This window comes from Curcuma longa, unplaced genomic scaffold (assembly GCF_044706935.1).
Source record: "Curcuma longa cultivar G26 ecotype Majalengka, Jawa Barat unplaced genomic scaffold, ITB_CL_G26_1.1 contig_20999, whole genome shotgun sequence".
Lineage (NCBI taxonomy): Eukaryota > Viridiplantae > Streptophyta > Magnoliopsida > Zingiberales > Zingiberaceae > Curcuma > Curcuma longa.
In genome coordinates this window covers 5,354-22,877 of record NW_027431538.1, presented here as the reverse complement: position 1 = coordinate 22,877, position 17,524 = coordinate 5,354, and the positions used below count along the sequence as shown (strand labels likewise).

At 37.4% G+C, this 17,524-nt stretch overlaps 1 protein-coding gene across 1 annotated transcript; it reads left to right on the top strand.

Moving 5' to 3' along the window:
* The first annotated feature begins 6,524 nt into the window (after positions 1-6,524).
* Positions 6,525-16,542, top strand: LOC141817557 (uncharacterized). Its single transcript, XM_074705197.1, has 4 exons — positions 6,525-6,784; positions 8,380-8,426; positions 16,105-16,234; positions 16,382-16,542. Exons 1-4 carry the CDS (start codon positions 6,568-6,570, stop codon positions 16,540-16,542), a joined length of 555 nt encoding a protein of 184 aa, XP_074561298.1. The 5' UTR covers positions 6,525-6,567.
* The last annotated feature ends 982 nt before the right edge of the window (positions 16,543-17,524 follow it).

Below are 17,524 nucleotides of genomic sequence, written 5' to 3'. Positions count from 1 at the left end.
TCAGATAATCAAATTTGTGTTTTGATAATGACAAAGAGTTTAAGTTAAGATTATATTGTGGACTGATGAACTGATCTTAATATGCAGGTAGCACAGAAAATCCTAACTAGAAGATATGCAAGGCAAAGTCTTAATTGAAAATTAGACAAAGCAAGTTCTAGCTGAAGGCTAGGTAAGGCAAGTCTTGGTTGGCTAGGCATGAAAGTCCTGGTCAATGGGACTGAGCAAGGAAGACTTGGTAGATCGAGGATACTAGATGGGGAGTCTAGGCGGGTCAATGGACTAAACATCTAGCAGGTCGATGGGTCAGTGAAGATCGGAGATCGAAAGGAAGGTCTTGGAGGTCAAAGGATCGGATGCTGAGTAGGAAGTCCAAACAGGTCTAGAGGACCGGATGTTTAGTAAACAGGTAAAATCTCCTGATAAGAATAGGTGAGGACGTGTTCCCTTGAAGGGAACAGTAGACGTTAGTATAATCTAGGATTTCATTGAAAATATAAAAGCCAAGACTAAATAGTTGTAAAACTGTTAAGACTTAAATTCCTGTATTATACTTGTATTGTTATAACTCTGTAATATAGGAAAATAAGCTCAAAGAAGAACTAGAAAAGGGACTCTGAGTGTCCCTATCTGATTTGAGTGCCCCTATCAAATCCAGGCGCTCGGATAGTACTTCTACGGGTTAGCGAGGCAGATGAGGTGGCAAGTTCTGATTGGCCAGGGCACCTCAATCTCTAGATGCCCGGAACGGTCTAGGCTCCCGGAGAAAGATAAGACGCAGTGAAGCCAAATCTGATCCTGCAATTGTCACGTCAATATTCCAAACACTCGGAAGGGATCTAGGAGTCCGGAGATAGCTAAGTCAACGATTACAACGGATAGGATAGATCATGATGGAGGTGCCCGGAAGGGGATCCAGCCACCCGGAATGATCCATAAAAGCACTCTCAAATAGAACCCTCAGTACAACGTTCATGGTTATTCTGCAACCCCTATTCAAGTGCTCGACGCTCCAGAAACGCTACTGCGACGCCAAGACGCTACACCAATAACATGCTCAAGTTTTGAATTATTGTTGATAGCTAATAATATTATTTCAATTGTCTTTGTGTATCTATACTCTAGAAATGGTAAACATGTTACTATTCCTCATTTTTGTAAGAGACAAGATTCTTTATTGTTGTGAGAAAGAGTCGACTAGTGGATTATCCATCGAAAGTAGTCAAGAACTGCGTGCCTTGAAGTAACAGCCAAATGTTGTGAACCAAGTAAAAATAAACATGTCACTTATTTTGAGTTTTAATTTTTGCTTTCTGCTGCGTATTTAAAATAAGTTTTTGAAAATGAGTAAAAAAGTAAAACATACTATTTACCTCTTAGCACTTTAAACAATCTTACAATTGGTATCAAAGTAGGGACGCTCTGAACTAGTGAAAATACCATTCGAGCAAGAAGATTTTTTTTACTTATTTTCTTCGTTCGTTGATAAAGTAGTATGAATTGGTACAATCACCTCTTCTGACAACTTGTTCATTTTTCGTAGTTGCTCGAATTTGGTGCAAACACCACTCAAGTGGTTTTCTTTATTTATGCTTTCTTTTTCCTACACTACTAATTCAAGACCAAGTCTTGACACACTTTTCTCTTTTTTTGTGCAAGAGATTTTTTCTGATGGCTCAACAAGAAGGGCTCAACAAGTCTCATCCATCACTTTTCGACATAACAAACTTCAACTCTTGGAAAAAGCTGATGGAGCAATTTCTAAAGATAGAAATTGATACATGAATCATCATTAAGAAAGAATTCATGTCACATTCCAGGAAACGACTGTCTGAAAAATTTCGATAATATCTCTTCTGTAACAATGTCATTTCCCTGAATACATACATACAAAAGTCAACACGACCATAATCCATACATACCACAGATGCATAACATATAATAAACTCTTAAGAATAAAACCCACACAGCCACAATTATTTAACTAACACATGCACACGATAATCAGAATGTGTAAACGACGAATCCACACAAGATATTCTGGCAGATTTTTCACTATTTAATAGGTAATAGGAATCATGTGGATTCAAATAATACATGTCATGTCATACAAAGCAACAGTCATATATCAAACAAGTGCAACAGTCACACAAAGTGTTGGGATTGTCCCGGTGCAATGCATGTGTTTACACGTTTCACAAACGTGCGTAACAGAAATAAATAAATAATTAACAACTAATTATTATACAACACACGCATGTAAAGGTAGATAATAACAGGTACAAGGCTTGACAAAAAATTAAAATTTTATAGAATAATAAATTATTTTAAACGAGTACCTCGTGGATGACGTTTGAACGATGTTGGCATCAATCGAGCGGTCCTCATCGGAGTCCCGCCTCTATTGATGATCCACGCTAAGCTCTCGTCCGGACAGCTTCAGAAGTCACGAGTCACGTCATCGTCTTCGGTACTAGCCGATGATCGATGACGATCAAATCGAGAGAATTAAGTCTTATTCCGAAAACCACGCAACAACATTTGTCGTGATCATTCCGGGGCTTTCTAACTATCACCGGGAATTGTATTCTCGATGTAGTTATTGGTGGTCGACAATTGACCGTCGATTTGGGACAATTAACCAGAAACTCTTTCCGATTATGATGGAACAATCTTCGGAAAGCTTCGTAAGTTTTCGAGAGGACTACATATAGTCGTCAAACGATCAGGGATGAACAACAACACCCTGACAAAAACTTCCGATAATAATTAATGGTTATTCCGGTATCAATTTCACAAATCACTCCCGAAAGGAAAACAAAACGAAAGTATCTCCTCTCCCATACTGCCTAAACAGAAACTTCTCCTCCACTGGTTGCTGACCACAAACACAGCTGGCGGAACTCGACTTCTTCTCACAGATGAAGAAGAACCGGGCACGATCACGGTGAGATCGGGTTCCTCCTCGCTGAGAAGGGTGGTGCAACCACAGAGAAGGCTTCCTCCTCGCTGAAGAAGGGCGGCACGACCACGGAGAAGGTTTCCTCAGGCGATCAGGACAGAGCTCCCTCTTGCCTTGTCGTGTGATTGTTTGGGAAGAAGACCACCGACATCACACAAGTGGGCGGGGCAAGGATCCGGGCGTCGGCTCGGGAAGAAGCCTGCAACAGCGAGCTCTAGAGGTCGGTTAGGGGTTCGAGCCTCCTCCACACGGTCGGTGGCATCGACGACGGCTGGTAAACAGAGGGAGAGCAGAGGGGCAATCGCAAATCGAGAAGAAAGGAAGGGAAAGAGGAAGAGGATAACGTGCAAGGGCTCTCCTTTTCCACCCTCGTCGTTGGCTAGGGTTCCACACTCCTCTTCACCGTGATCTTGGAAAGGGTGGCACTCCTCTGCTCATCAAAGAAGATGAACAAGGCAAGACGCCCTGTTTTTATCACGACTGAGAAGGGGAGATCGCTATAGCGCAGCGGAGGAGAAAAGTCGAACCAGGTTTTAGGGTTTGGGGCTGAACCGGCTAATTTAGAAATGAACCGGACCAGCTGAAAACCCTAACACTGTAGCGACTCGGGTTCATCTTTGGTTCGCTTGGTTCACTAACCAAACGAACTCCGATTTGATCCAAACCAATTTTGTTCGTTTCGTCTTTCCAAGACAAAGATCTCATCTCTCCCATTTTGTCAAAATCTCTTCCATCATAAACCAAACTAAGTTTGTTCAATTTGGTTCAAAATCAAATCATTTGGTTCACTAAGCAAACGACTCTGATTTGAACGAAATCAATTTCGTTCATTTCATCTTCGTAAGACAAATTCTATCATTTGTCTGATCCAACTAGACTTTATTTCTCTCATTCTGAGAATCCAATTCTTAAACTTGTTTTAAGTGATTCGGAGAACTTGTAGTGCGTGTGACCCAATAGGTTCCCGATTATGTTGGTCGTCCATAATTAACCATTAATTATGGAACGATCATGAGTGACACCTAGTAGTACATCATGATTTCCAATTGATCAGAAAATCAATGATTGATTCCAGAACATCTTCTAAACCTTTCAGCAACTACACTGAATCGTGCCTCGTTCCTTTCACTGTCTTATACCCGCTTGGTTCAGGACATGGTCTATGTGTTGGTCCCCACTAGACTGACTACGTCACACCTAGCCCAAGCTGCTTCTTGTCCTATGGATTCAAGTTACTTGTACATGCGTCCAAGAGTATCGTACTCTTGACATGTAATGCTTTGACCAAAGACTTTTAGTAACAATCCTGACAAGCGACCGCAAGGTATACATCTCCTTTTCCAAGGAGCTGTGAATCCTTTGTGGGTTATTCAAACACCTTCGAGCACTTTGACTTATACCAATCATCTCAGGTCAACACATCCTCAGAGATGTTTGCTTAAGATGTCAAAATATAAGCCTTCATGATCAAGGTGACTTGAATACTGCAATCATCTCAGGTCAACACATCCTCAGAGATGTTTGCTTAAGATGTCAAAGTATAAGCCTTCATGATCAAGGTGACTTGAATACTGCAAGTCAAAGGAAACTCACACTTAAGCTGCACTGAGATCTTCATTGACATATATATATCGAATCATATGAAGTCTCAAGGCAAGTCACTCCAATGAACTGGTTACCTTTAACCAGTATCCACGTTTAACTCTTAACATTCAATGTCTCCAGCAATGAGATCAGCTGCTTGACTTACCAAGGAGTCTAAGCGTACTAGTCTCGACAAAATCGATGACGTCCGTGCTCATCAATTCCTCGACTAGGGATAATTTTAATACATTCATAATTGCACATGTAGAGATGCTCATGAGTTGCGATCTAATCATAAATTCTCTCATGCTATGAATCGTATTGCGGACATTCAGTATTTGAGTTTAAAATCCAATCAAATACATATGAAATGTGCACTTAAACAGTTAATTACTATTTATACAATAAATAGTATGACAGTAAGGCGATTGCCTTAGGACACCTTTCAAATTTAACACACTCTCACTTGGCCTAAGGTCAATCGCTATGGTATCCAATACCACACGTCTCTATGTGTTTCTCAAATTTACTTTGAGATAGAGATTAAAGGATTCGCAAAGTTTCTTTCGATGGAATTCTTCTTGATTGTATTTCTCTTCTACTAATGATCTATTGATTTCGTCGAAGCACATGTTTAGATCGATGTGAGACCTAAGTTCCATCGCTTGCGCGATTGCTCCATTATTGTCGCAGTAAGCAAATAATATGTCGACAATGGTTGGAACCATTCCAAGTTCAGAAATGAACTTCCTGATCTAAACCGCTTCGTTTGCTGCTTCACAAGCTGCAATTGTATCTTATTTGAAATATTTTTAACTTATTGCGTCATAATTTAAAATGAATATGTATCCAGACTGAGACTCGGAATCATCCTGATCTGTCTAGTAGCTGGCATCCGTATACCTGTATGTAACTATATCACTTTCTCCATGTACCAAAATAAATTCTTATTTCCTCGCAAGTACTATAAGAATTATCTTGACAATCATCCAATGATCCATTCCTGGATCTGATCGGTATCCGCTCATGACATTCAGAGCACACGATACGTTGGGCCTCGTACACATCATAACATACATGATTGATTCTATTGCCGAAGCATAAGGAATTGTACTCATGTAAATCCTCTTGTCTCTTATCCGTGAACACGTAGACTTTGAAAGGTGATCCTTTCTCGGATTCAAGCATGCTAAACCTCTTTTAGCATCTTGTCTATTTATGTAGACTACGAAAGACCAAGTAACCTTTTGATCTATCTCTGTAGATCCTAATCTCGAAGATTTAGGTCACTTCTCTCATGTCTTTCATAGAAAAAATTTGATTAACCGTAATTTGACTGACTGCAAAACAGACATATCGTTTCCTTTCATTAATATATTATTAACATATAATTACAAAAATACTATCGCAGTTGATCACTATAGAGAAGGACATTGTCTCGACTTTGTTAAAATTCAATTTTTACTCACTTCAATAAATTTATTTTATAATAATCAACTCAATCATGAAATTAAGAGATATGAATCCATTCTCAATTAGGAAGAAATAGATTAGGAGTGAAAGGTGACACGCCCGAGGAGATGAGCATGATCAAATAAAAAAGATTTCACCATCCTGTCTTGTTTTACGTAGTCAACTTACTCTTATTAAAGTAATAGAATGATAATATATTTAATAGTTTATTTAATTATTTATGATTAGGATATTGATTGTTGAATGCGGAGCATGTTAATTTTCGAATTTATTATAAGAAATTTTTATAAAATCGATTCGAATTATTTTTAAAATTAATTAAATTATAAAAATAAAAATTTAAAAATTTAAAATTAATCAGATGATAAAAACTAAATATTTAAATTAAAAAAATACGCCATCAACTCAAAAGATTCTATATATATTTTTTAAATCATTTTTTCTTATTTTTCGTCCACTTTTTAATTCCCTTTTGCGCCTTGTAGGGCTTAGTCTGGCACCTCTCTTCACTGATTCGAAAACGCGGGACCGGCCGATTCGCTCGCTCAATGGCGACCGGGGAGGAGACGAACGAAGCGAGAGGGCAAAGCGAGGAGCGAGGGGAGGAGAGAGAGACGTCCAGATGCAACAGTGTCCAAAAGGCGGAGACCATGGCACCTTGGGAGCAGCACGCTGGCGTAATCAGTCTCCCTCGCTACGACTACGCTGCCCCCTCCTCTCTTCTCGACCGTTCCCGATCCGGATTCCTAATAACCTGCCCCATCAGTGAGCCCCGTTGCCATATCTCGATTTACGATAGCTGTAAAATTAGAATCCCTGGAATATGATTGCTAATTTGTTACTCTGCTCTATCGTACTTGGAATCACGATTTTTTTTATTGCTATAAGTTGAAGAAGTACATGAAGTTCTATTTAGCTCCCTAAGATTTTTTTTCCTTTCTTGTCCTTAATAACTTGTATAACTTCAAAAAATATATTCATAAGCGAGAAGTTACAAGGAAACACGAAAAACAGCACTCAATAGATCTGTATTTTATTTTATTTTTAAATGAAGAACGGGAATGGATACCTACCCTTTGCACTCAAATAAATTGGAGTCGGAAACTGCAATAGGTTGGCTCTTTCATATGTAAACTATCAAAGTTATCATTTTTCTTAAGGCATAAGTGTGTAATCCACTGGTACCTGGACATATTGTGTAATCATTATCTTGAGCAGTTGCGTAGCTATGCTAGGTATTTAGAATGACATACCAAAGTTAGTCTTTCAGATCCGGATTGTTATGTCACGTGTCATTATTTATTATTAGGAACAAATGAGCTCATAATCTGGAAAATATAATTAACGGTGCCAATTAATGGGCTGATATGCCCAGGCCAAATCTGTCATACTCAGCACAATCCACCTTCACCGCAGAACACATTCAGTTATTTTTAAAGGAGTTTCAATCAGCGTATGCCATGTGATATGGGTCGGCAAATAAGTTACTTTTACACAAATGTGTTGACTTGCCAGAATGCAGTAGTGAGATTGAGGAATGACATCCTAAGTAATAGGCCATCCAATATACCATCAAGTGCCGACCTGCAATCTTCAGTTTTTGACAATATATTATAATATCATGTTGTTTGTTACAGAAAATAATAGTTCTTGTCTGGATTGAAGAACAAAGGAAATGATTGTATTGCCTGTATCAAAAGTCTCCACAGTTTGTAATGAACAATCTTCTGAATCATGTTGGAGCATACTTCAAAGTTTATTTAGCATTTCCAAATGTTTCAAAGTAAGTTGGTTTGTGAAAACAGATAAAATAAAGGTAATCCAAGGATGTAATTTTCACTTTCAGTTGTAAAATGCAAAGATTCAAGAGCTTAATCCTATAAATGGTAGTTGATTCAACAAGAGGAGTGTAGGTTCAATCAAAATTACACACCTTTTATTCATAAGCTATGGTCTTGACCAATTCAAGTATCTTTTCATAATTGATGCTATTGAAACTTAAATAAAATGTCAAGCTGAGATTCATTATATAATAGTTTTTTAATAATTTATCAGAGCTGCTAAAATTGCCAATAAAAATTTCTAAAAACTTGATGGTCCTCACAGATGATGAGATTACTTATGACATCATGTGATAATTCAATCTAGGTGTTACTCAATCAATTCAGATGCAATGTATCCTTTATTTTTTTTTATTGGGATGAATTTGCATGAAGGTGCTTCTATTAATGAGAAAAGGTGTTTCAGTATCTGGGTTGCTTTCATCCTTTTATTATACTCTAGGCATGAGTTTTGGAACTTATATGTGGCATGTGGTTATCTAGCTAATATTACTTCTCCTTTTGCACAAATCTTTGCAGAACGGGAGAAAAGTGCCACTAAAGAAGCAATGTCTCTTCTTGGAGAGGTTACCCTTCATTTCTTTCCACTTTTGCTTTTTCCTCATTATGCTTTGAATAGCTTGAGAATGTTTACATGATATGAACAAATAGGGCTATTAGCCAATATCATGGATTTAAATTTTGTGTTGTGCAAGTCGGCACGGGAGGAATTTATTATTCTGTCCGTTGGCCGACGACACTATATTGGCACAGCGACTGAGAGGTCATCGCAGGGTCACGACGGGGTCGCGACAACCTCGCAAGGTTGCGGAGGGTGCTGTGACCCCATGATGGCCCTCCTTAGGGTTATGGAGGGTGCCGCGGTAGCTTTTTTTAAGCTTAAAATTTTTATTTTTTTTAAATAGGTATTTTTTATTATAAATTATTAGCCGCGACAATTTTTTTTTAAAGCATAAAATTTTTATTTTTTAAATAGGTATTTTTTATTATAAATACACTGTTAATTATAAAACTTATATTATTAATAATAGTTATAAAATAATAAAAATAATTTTAAATTTAATTTTTTTTAAAAAATTAATAAAATATTTTATAAAATAATGTCAAAATTTTAATATATGTTAAAAATTGAATGTAAATTTAAAATAATCTAAAGTTTTTTCAAAATATAATTCGTAAACATTTATAATAAATTTTTAAAATACAAAAATTTATAAATTTATTTAAAAAATAATTTGAGACCTTCAAATAATTGTATAATTATTTTTAAGCCTTCAAATGATTTTATAATTTTATATTAAGTTTTGAATTTTGAGAATTACTTATTTTTTAAAATAATTTTTAATTTATACCTTTCTATAGCTATTGCAAAAATTTAATAGATATTATTTTATGAGAAAATATTGAAATATGAACTCAACACCTGAAATATAATATCAATAGTTAACATATATAATAATAAAATTAATTTTTAATTAAGATATATTTATATTTAAAAATTTTAAAAAGTATCGATACGACACGATATGGTACCAAAATTATATTATTTCGGTTTGGGACTGAAATTTCTACATGACTCGAAATTTTAAACCTTGGTCAATACTATTGTATATGTTTTGAACTGGTACAATTTGGTAAACTCCCTTTTATGAATTTTGCTCATCATGCATCTTCTATACTTCCATGTTTTGAACTGGTACAATGGTGAACTCCCTTTTATGAATTTTGCTCATCATGCATCTTCTATACTTCCATGTTTTGAACTGGTACAATGGTGAACTCCCTTTTATGAATTTTGCTCATCATGCATCTTTTATACTTCCAAATGTGTTACTTGAACTCAATTATGCTCATGAGTATGGATGTAGGTGCTAAACATCCTGCAGTTTCTAGTGAGAACATCTAAGGATATCTACACATTTGATGCAATATTCCCTTACCAAAGTTGTTTTGTATTTTCAACTTGGTATTAGAGCAACATCTCAATTAGGATTAGTGTTTCCTTCTTGAATTTTGTGTGTGTTGGGGGGGGGGGGGGGGATTGAAGGGGAGATAATGCAACTTTATTATGATGGTGTGACTTCTTCTCATTGATCCATGAAACTTTAATTGCACTTTGTTTTTCTCTTCCCTCAACTAACCATCTTGCTAACTCTTGATGATCAATCATCAATTTTAATGGGACTGCATGATCTCTCTTTGGTTGTATCTTTGTTTGCATCACCTTAAAGCAACCATTGAATGATCCCTAGCATCTCGACCCATCATCCAATGTCGTTGCCCTATTGTTGCCTCTAGTGTTCCTCTTTGTTCTTGACACTTGGCTCACTTTAAAGAAGCTTAGCTTTGTTAAGTTGCTATGCTCATGCCATATGCCTCCTACTTGACTATTCCCCTATTGAGCTTATCCCCTCTAACACCCAATCCCACCTCCATGAGTCAATCTTTGTTTATATGGTAGAGTTTATGCATTCCATGGGATGAAAGAGATCAAGAAAGAGCATAGTCAATTAGAGCTTTTCTTTATTGGTATTTGTTATGTTCCTATGGTCATCTAATGGTGTAGTCTACTCACACTTCCAATATAAGTGCCTTCTAGGGATACTTATCACTTGACCGTATGACAAGGATACCTCACAGTCATTTCCTTAATCATTGCTCTCCTAGTATTCCTTAATGAGCACTCCAAGGCACACTTGATTGTGTTTATCTCCTGATCACGTTGCTCATGTAAGGCTATGAGTGGCTACACTTTATTTTTCATTGTCATCTTAAGGAACAAGAGTGTTGATTCCACCACTCTCCAGTCAAAGAAGACATTATAATGCTCTTGTTGCCATCATAATCTCTAGTTGCCCACTTAGGTAGCTAGCTGTTACCAGTCTCTCGTCCAAGGTAATACCCATTTATACGAGGTTAGCTTCTCCCCCTTCCTTTTAGCTACAACTCTTCCTGTAGTGATGTTAACACATACTAAGATCTTAGAGAGAAGGAAAGAGAAAGGAAAATTTAAAATTTAAAAACTTTATTTGTTAAAAAATTAATCAAAATATTTGAAAAGAAAAAATAAATATGAATTTTATTAAGTTTCGTGTCAAGTTCTATCATATGCAAAAATGAGTAATATAGAGTGATGTGGCGGTAGAAATCTCACCACATTGACGTGGCGATAGAAATCCACCTCACCAAAGAGTGATGGTGTCAAAGCTTTCTCCTCGTGATGTAGCCTTCGCTTCGTAACGTGGTCGATTCTACAAGGAATAACGCGCGTTAGCTCGTTGGGAGTTACCCCGACGAGGTTCCTCTGATGTCTAAATCATCATGGAGCCCCAAATAATATAAAGTGGAGAAATGATAAGAAATAGACTAAAACGAAGTAAAGTAGATGATGATTGTACTAGATGATCCTCCTGAGAGAGTTCCTCTCTCCTTAGCTTATATAGGGAGAGAAGTATAAAAGGCGCACCTCACTAAAGGGCATCATTGTAATCATCGTGTCCTTTGAGTTACAGTAACTATTGTATCCCTTCGCATGCCGGGAGGTCGGGAGGTCAGATACAGATGATATCTACGTTGACTAAGTCTTGAATCTGCTACATGACCCCTGCATTGATTGAGTCTTGAACCTGCCACACGCCCCCTGCATTGACAGAGTCTTGCCACATGGCCCCTATCGTCTCCACCGCATTACAAGCTTTCCCCTAAGTCTAGTCGAAGGAGGGTGTAGTCTGACTAACTAGATAATTATTTTGTAAATGACTCCGAGGTCCTTGATGTCAGAGTTCATGTATCTGAGATGCCGAGAGCGGTGGAGAAGAACGAGAGGGAGCAGTTGGTGGCCAAGTTAGAGCACCTCAAGGTAGAGTTGGAAGGAAGAAGTACAATTCATATTAAAAAATGGAAATAAATGTGATCGAACATGGTGTGAAGATACCGACTCTTGAACCTAATGAGGCTAAGGCGAAAAATCGATCCGCTACTAAATCCTAGTTGGGAGAGTACGACAAGTCGAGCCTCCGAGAAGGGATTAAAGCTTGATCCACGACTATGCCGAGTCGAGAGAGAAGTGGTAACTCTGTTCCTGGTAGAGGAATGAAAATATATTGTAGGCGACTTTGCTCCTGACAAAACAATATATGTTGTAGGCGACTCTGTCTCTGTCAAAGAATTTTAAAAACCTGAAAACTCCAAGATACAATCCCAGAAAATAAACACTAAACACATAGGTCTATAATTTGTAAATAGAAATGGAGCCTAAGATTAGCAAATTATCAATATGAAAACATTGTATGATGAAGACTAGAAAGATATCCAACACGAAGATCATCAATCTATAAATATCCATCTATGAAAGCATCTCATCTTTGATCATAAAGCCATTAATTTGTTTGTTCAACCAATTAGCCAAGAGATAAATGCTGTGACAAAAAGAAGAGCAACAACAACTCAAGTCAACACTTGACCCCAACATCCTGTTCTTTTGACACCTAGGTGAGAAGCTAAATTAGAGCAAATGACAATTGAATTGATCAAAACATGTTAAGCCAAAATATATAATGCAGAATTAGAAGTGTCAAAAAGGAAGACAACAATTATAGTTGGGATGATTGCAAAGCTTCTAGTGATGAATAATCTATTCCTGCATGCGGAAAGTTAGGAATCCACCCATTATAAGCCAGGAGCATTCTCATGACCAATGATGTCAGTCTCCTCTATACCATAAAATTCCTTAGCAAAAATTGTTATAACAAATAAATTGATGAGGAAATAAATAATTAAACCTCTTTAGTATGATATGTTAATACTCCTTGGGCATGGATATTGTTTGACATGGTCATCCAACAATACCGCCTTTATTATTTTGGAGCTAAGTTTTGAAATTAGGAGACGCTCCCTTTCGTTGGGCTTGGCCTCCCCAAACGCCCCTGTGAACGAGAATGCTATTATTGCAATAAACAAAGCAAAAATGCTTACCGCTTCCCAACACTGTAATTCTGAAGGGATAAAAGGAAGCCCTCAAAAGTGGTGACGACGAGGGCTTCCATGGCCACTACCATGAGTGGAACCAAAACCTCCTCCTAATTAGTTCTTCCTGCCCAAGAAAGTCCAATAGTCTTCGATCTCCTCTTCCCCAATAAACAACAATTCCGAAGGAGGAGATAGAGGTCATGAGGGAGAGTCCACCCCGACCAATTAGACTGAGGAGGCAATGCCTTGGGCCGCAAAGATGGTGATGGCTACGACCGCATCCTAATGGTCACGGAGAAGGGGACATTGCCTTTGAGGAAATGATTTGGGAAATAGAAAGCAAACGAGGCGAAATCATCTTGATCCTTATCTCTTGGTCTTACTGCAGTTGTTGGATCATCATCCCTCTAGATAATGCTCAGAAAGGTCGCGCTCCTGGTAGAGGAGCTTGATCTCGCGATGCATCTCAACGGCTTTGAAGAGGTCAGGGTGATTGAAAGGGTCTACTGAAATGAGATCTCGCAACTTGCGTGAGAAGCGGAGGAGTTGAACAATTGAGGTGATGGAGGTCAGCAACAGTATGAAGGTTGGGTAGTCGGATAGTGTGGGCATGGACAAACTAGCGAGGCTTGGTGAGTTGGAAACAGAAGTAGCAAAGGAAGACCTTGTTCATAGATGGCCTTGAAGTTGCTGCTTCCTTATTGTTGATTATTGACTAGTCCTTTTCTCCTCATCTTCATTGGCTACTACATCACCTTTATCTTCTAAATTTTCCAAAAAGCATTATCATCAACAGTATACAAGTATTATAAAAATATTATAGAAGTAATCAAAAGGAAATTTAGAGATTTAGAATTTAGGTTTTTCCTCCATGATTTTCTAGTGAACTTGATTTCAATATTGTGGCGAGCTTGATTTAATCTTTTCTGATGGAGATAGAATTTGTTTTGTCGAAGACCCGTTTCTTTTTGTTTAGCATCTTTAGATACTTTAACGTCTTTTGCTGTGTTCTCATAGACGTTGTCAAAATGATGCGACGACAGAAATCTCACCGTATTGACGCGGCGGCAGAAATCCACCTTGCATGAGCAATGATGTCGAAGCTTTCTCCTTGTGACGTAGTCTTCTTTGCGTGACGTGGTTGATTATGTGAGGAATAACACGCGTCAAAGGGCTCGTCAGGAGTTACCCCGATGAGGTTCCTTCGATGCCTAAGTCATCATGGGCCCCAAATAATATAAAACGAAGAAATGATAAGAAATAGAATAAAATGGAGTAAAGTAGATGATGATTGTACCAGATGATCTTCCTTAGAGAGTCTCCTCCCCATACTTTATAAGGGAGAGAAGCTCAAGAGACACACCTCACCAAAGGGCACCATTGTAACCACAGTGTCTTCGAGTTACGATAATCGTCGTGTCCATTCGCATGTCGGGAGGTCAGCATGTCAGGAGGTCGGATATTGATGATATCTGTGTTAACCGAGTCCTGACCCTGCCACATGACCCCTACATTGACTAAGTTTTGAACCTGCCACATGACCCCCTGCATTGGCCGAGTCTTGCCACATGACCCTTGCTGTCTCCACCGCATCATAGAGGAAAATTAGGAAAATATTTCTTAAGTTTTTCCTTCCCTCCTTCATTTTGCCAAAGGAAATAGAGGAAAATTGTCGTTGGAAAAATCTTTATGCCACTAAATTTTATTGTTGCTACCCTTCCCCTTGTAGGAAATATGCCCTTAGTTTAGGGCTATTGGGTATGGTTCAATAGAGGCACTCAATGGAAAAAATAAATACAGGGGCACATTTTTTAAATATCAAAAAATATTGTTGCGGATGTTTTTTTTAAAAGGAGTGAGACAATTTTAAAAACTTCAGCAGCAAAATAATTAGAGTTATTAAAAAATTAATTGGGTAAGAAGACGGATTTAGATTCCATAAAAAAAAGAAAAAAAAAGGAGAAATGATAGTCTATAGAAAAGGAAAAGAAGTGACAATGCTGAACAACGAGATAGTTGTTAGAAAAAAATAGGGAAATGATTGATATGGAGCATTTATTCATCTCAAATCTTTTAATCCTTTTTTTGCCTTAAGATCAATCAATTATGGAATCATTTCTGCAATATTCAAGCTTAGTCCTCCTTTTTGTGTGTATGGTTTAAGATACGATTAGTTTTTATTTGTCATTTCCAAAATTTCTTTTGGAATTTGTCAGATTTCACTTGGTCTTTCCTGCTACCTTCTTTACTTGGAGTAAAGTAACTAACAACTCAAGCTTCTCCTAGCATTTTTCTCCTCTCAAAGTAGATGATTGGAATCATGATAACACTTTTTGTCTATATCAGTTCTCTGTTAATTGATTGTGACTTCGAAAATAGACTATTTGAGCCCTCTTCACTTATTCTCTTTCTCTTGAGTAGATTTCAAGTTTTATACTGTCTCCTCTCTAACATCCTCATCTCTCAGATTAATACCAGATTTTATTTAGTCACTCTCCCACTATTAACTCCTATTCCAAGAGTAGATGTTAAAATATCATCTATTGTTTTCATTCTACAACTCTATCATCTATTGTTTTCATTCTACAACTCTATCATCTATTGTTTTCATTCTACAACTCTCATAGATTGTTTTATTCTTGCAAACTTCAAAATCTTGTAGTATCTTTAGTAAAAGGGGATTCAAGGAAAATCATATAAGTCGTGAAGATCATGAGGCATTTTATATCTTTAAGACCTTCAATTCATAGCCTCACATCTTCAAGTTTCTCAGGTACTGCACTAGTATCTTCAACTGTGCCAAGGTTTTGATTTTTATGAGAACTTTCTCTAAATAACATCTATGCTCCAATTCAAAGGGAGTGTTAGAATTATCAATAAATAGCACTAGAGTTATAATTACATGTTGAATAAGTTTAGTCTCACATTGAGGATTTAGTTACAGGTGTTTGGTGTTATTGTTGAGTACTATATATGTAGATTAAGTAATCTCTTTATTGAACAACTAATACAATATCTTATTTCTTTTAAATGAAGGAATATTCTCATTTGCTTCCTTATTGACGGTGGTAAAAGCCTGTGATAAGTGTAAAACTCAGTAATTGTTAATTGTCGTTTCTCAGCATTTCATACATATAAATTAACATTGTGTTGTCATAATTATCATTTAAGTTAGCATTTGAGAAGTTTGCTTTGCTTGTCATTGGGTTTAAATGGGTTTTAGCCTTGAATTTTAACTGTATTTTCCATTACGTAATTACTTTTCATATTTTACAGTTTGCTAGCAGTAGGGGGACCTGCAGCGCTGAAACTCATGCAAAAAAGAGGAAATTATCAGCAGAAGTAGATCCTGAAAATGCTGAAACAGCAGCTAGAAATTCACTGGATAATATATTGAAGCCTTTTGGTATGGATATTCAATGATATATTAATATTTTGCTAATTATGTTTATCTAAATGTAAATGATGCAATGCTGAAACAATTAAAAATGCATCCGTTCCCACCAATGGGCTAGTAAAATTCTTACATGGCATTTGCTGTGTTTCAAAGCAGATGACGATCTTGCTCAAAGTCTCAATCTTTCGCTGGTGAAGCTAACTCGCAGTGGGTTGCTTCTATTAACTTTTCCTGATAATAATTCTCGTCATGTAGTTGACATTGTATCAGACATATTTTGTGCTTTGGCATCTCGAAAGCTAAAGTCTCCTCTGTAAGTACAAGTACACATTTCCTTAGAATTGTATGACAAGTTACTTTCTGGTTGTGCTTCTCTTCTTGGTGTGATGTATCTTGTTTGCTTCCTCTCTTAGTTTATATTATTTAATTTTCAGTGTATTTTTTTCTTTATACCAACACTTAAGGTTCAATATTTTGCAAGTTCATCGCTGCTGCTCAGAGGAGAGCATCAGAAATCCATTTTTTAGGCTTGAATATTTTGGTTTAATTTTTAGGTTTGCAAGATAAATCGACTATAAACGTGATATGCCAGTATACGTATCTCTGACATTAACAGTGCGCACATTCCCAATACACCCATTTACAAAGCAACTGATTGGCACCTTATCAACCATATGTATGGGTCGGTGGTTGGGTCGGGATCCCATCAATACAGTCAGTCGGACTAGCACTTCCTTCGACTAGATTTAAAGGAGAGACTTGTAATACGATAAAAAGAGAAAATCATACGTGGCAAAGTTAAGTCAACAGTCAAGTCTATGTGTAAGTCAATAGTTAAGACTTAGTGGAGGTCCAATAGTCAATCTCGACCTTCTTAGTTCGGTTCGAGATATTTTGGTCACTCCTTCACCGACTCAGCCACCCTGACTCCAGAGGACAAAACTTCTTCGACTCCTTCATCGATTCGGCTATCCCGATTCCAGAAAACACAACCTCCTTGACTCTATCGACTTTGCCACCCCGATTTTAGAGGGCACAACCTCCTCGACTCCTTCACAACCTAATCATTCTACAAGGACCCACTAATTGTTACTGCAAATATTTCTGAGTCTGGCACCACGAGTGAGCATAGGAACAATCATAAGGATGTCAGACTTGGTCCCCTAGATGCTCTCCTACATACACGTGGCATGCAACGAATTAAGGAGCAGGTAACAATTGTCGGATCTGGTCTCCCTAGGTTGCAGACATAGAGATGCTCTTTTAGGCGATTATATAAATCTTGGAGAAAGCACGCAA

Coding starts and splice junctions, on each gene's coding strand:
- LOC141817557 (XM_074705197.1), top strand. CDS start 6,568: ATGGCGACCGGGGAGGAGACGAACGAAGCGAGAGGGCAAAGCGAGGAG. Junction 8,427..16,104: donor CAATGTCTCTTCTTGGAGAG/GTTACCCTTCAT, acceptor CATATTTTACAG/TTTGCTAGCAGTAGGGGGAC. Junction 16,235..16,381: donor TAATATATTGAAGCCTTTTG/GTATGGATATTC, acceptor GTTTCAAAGCAG/ATGACGATCTTGCTCAAAGT.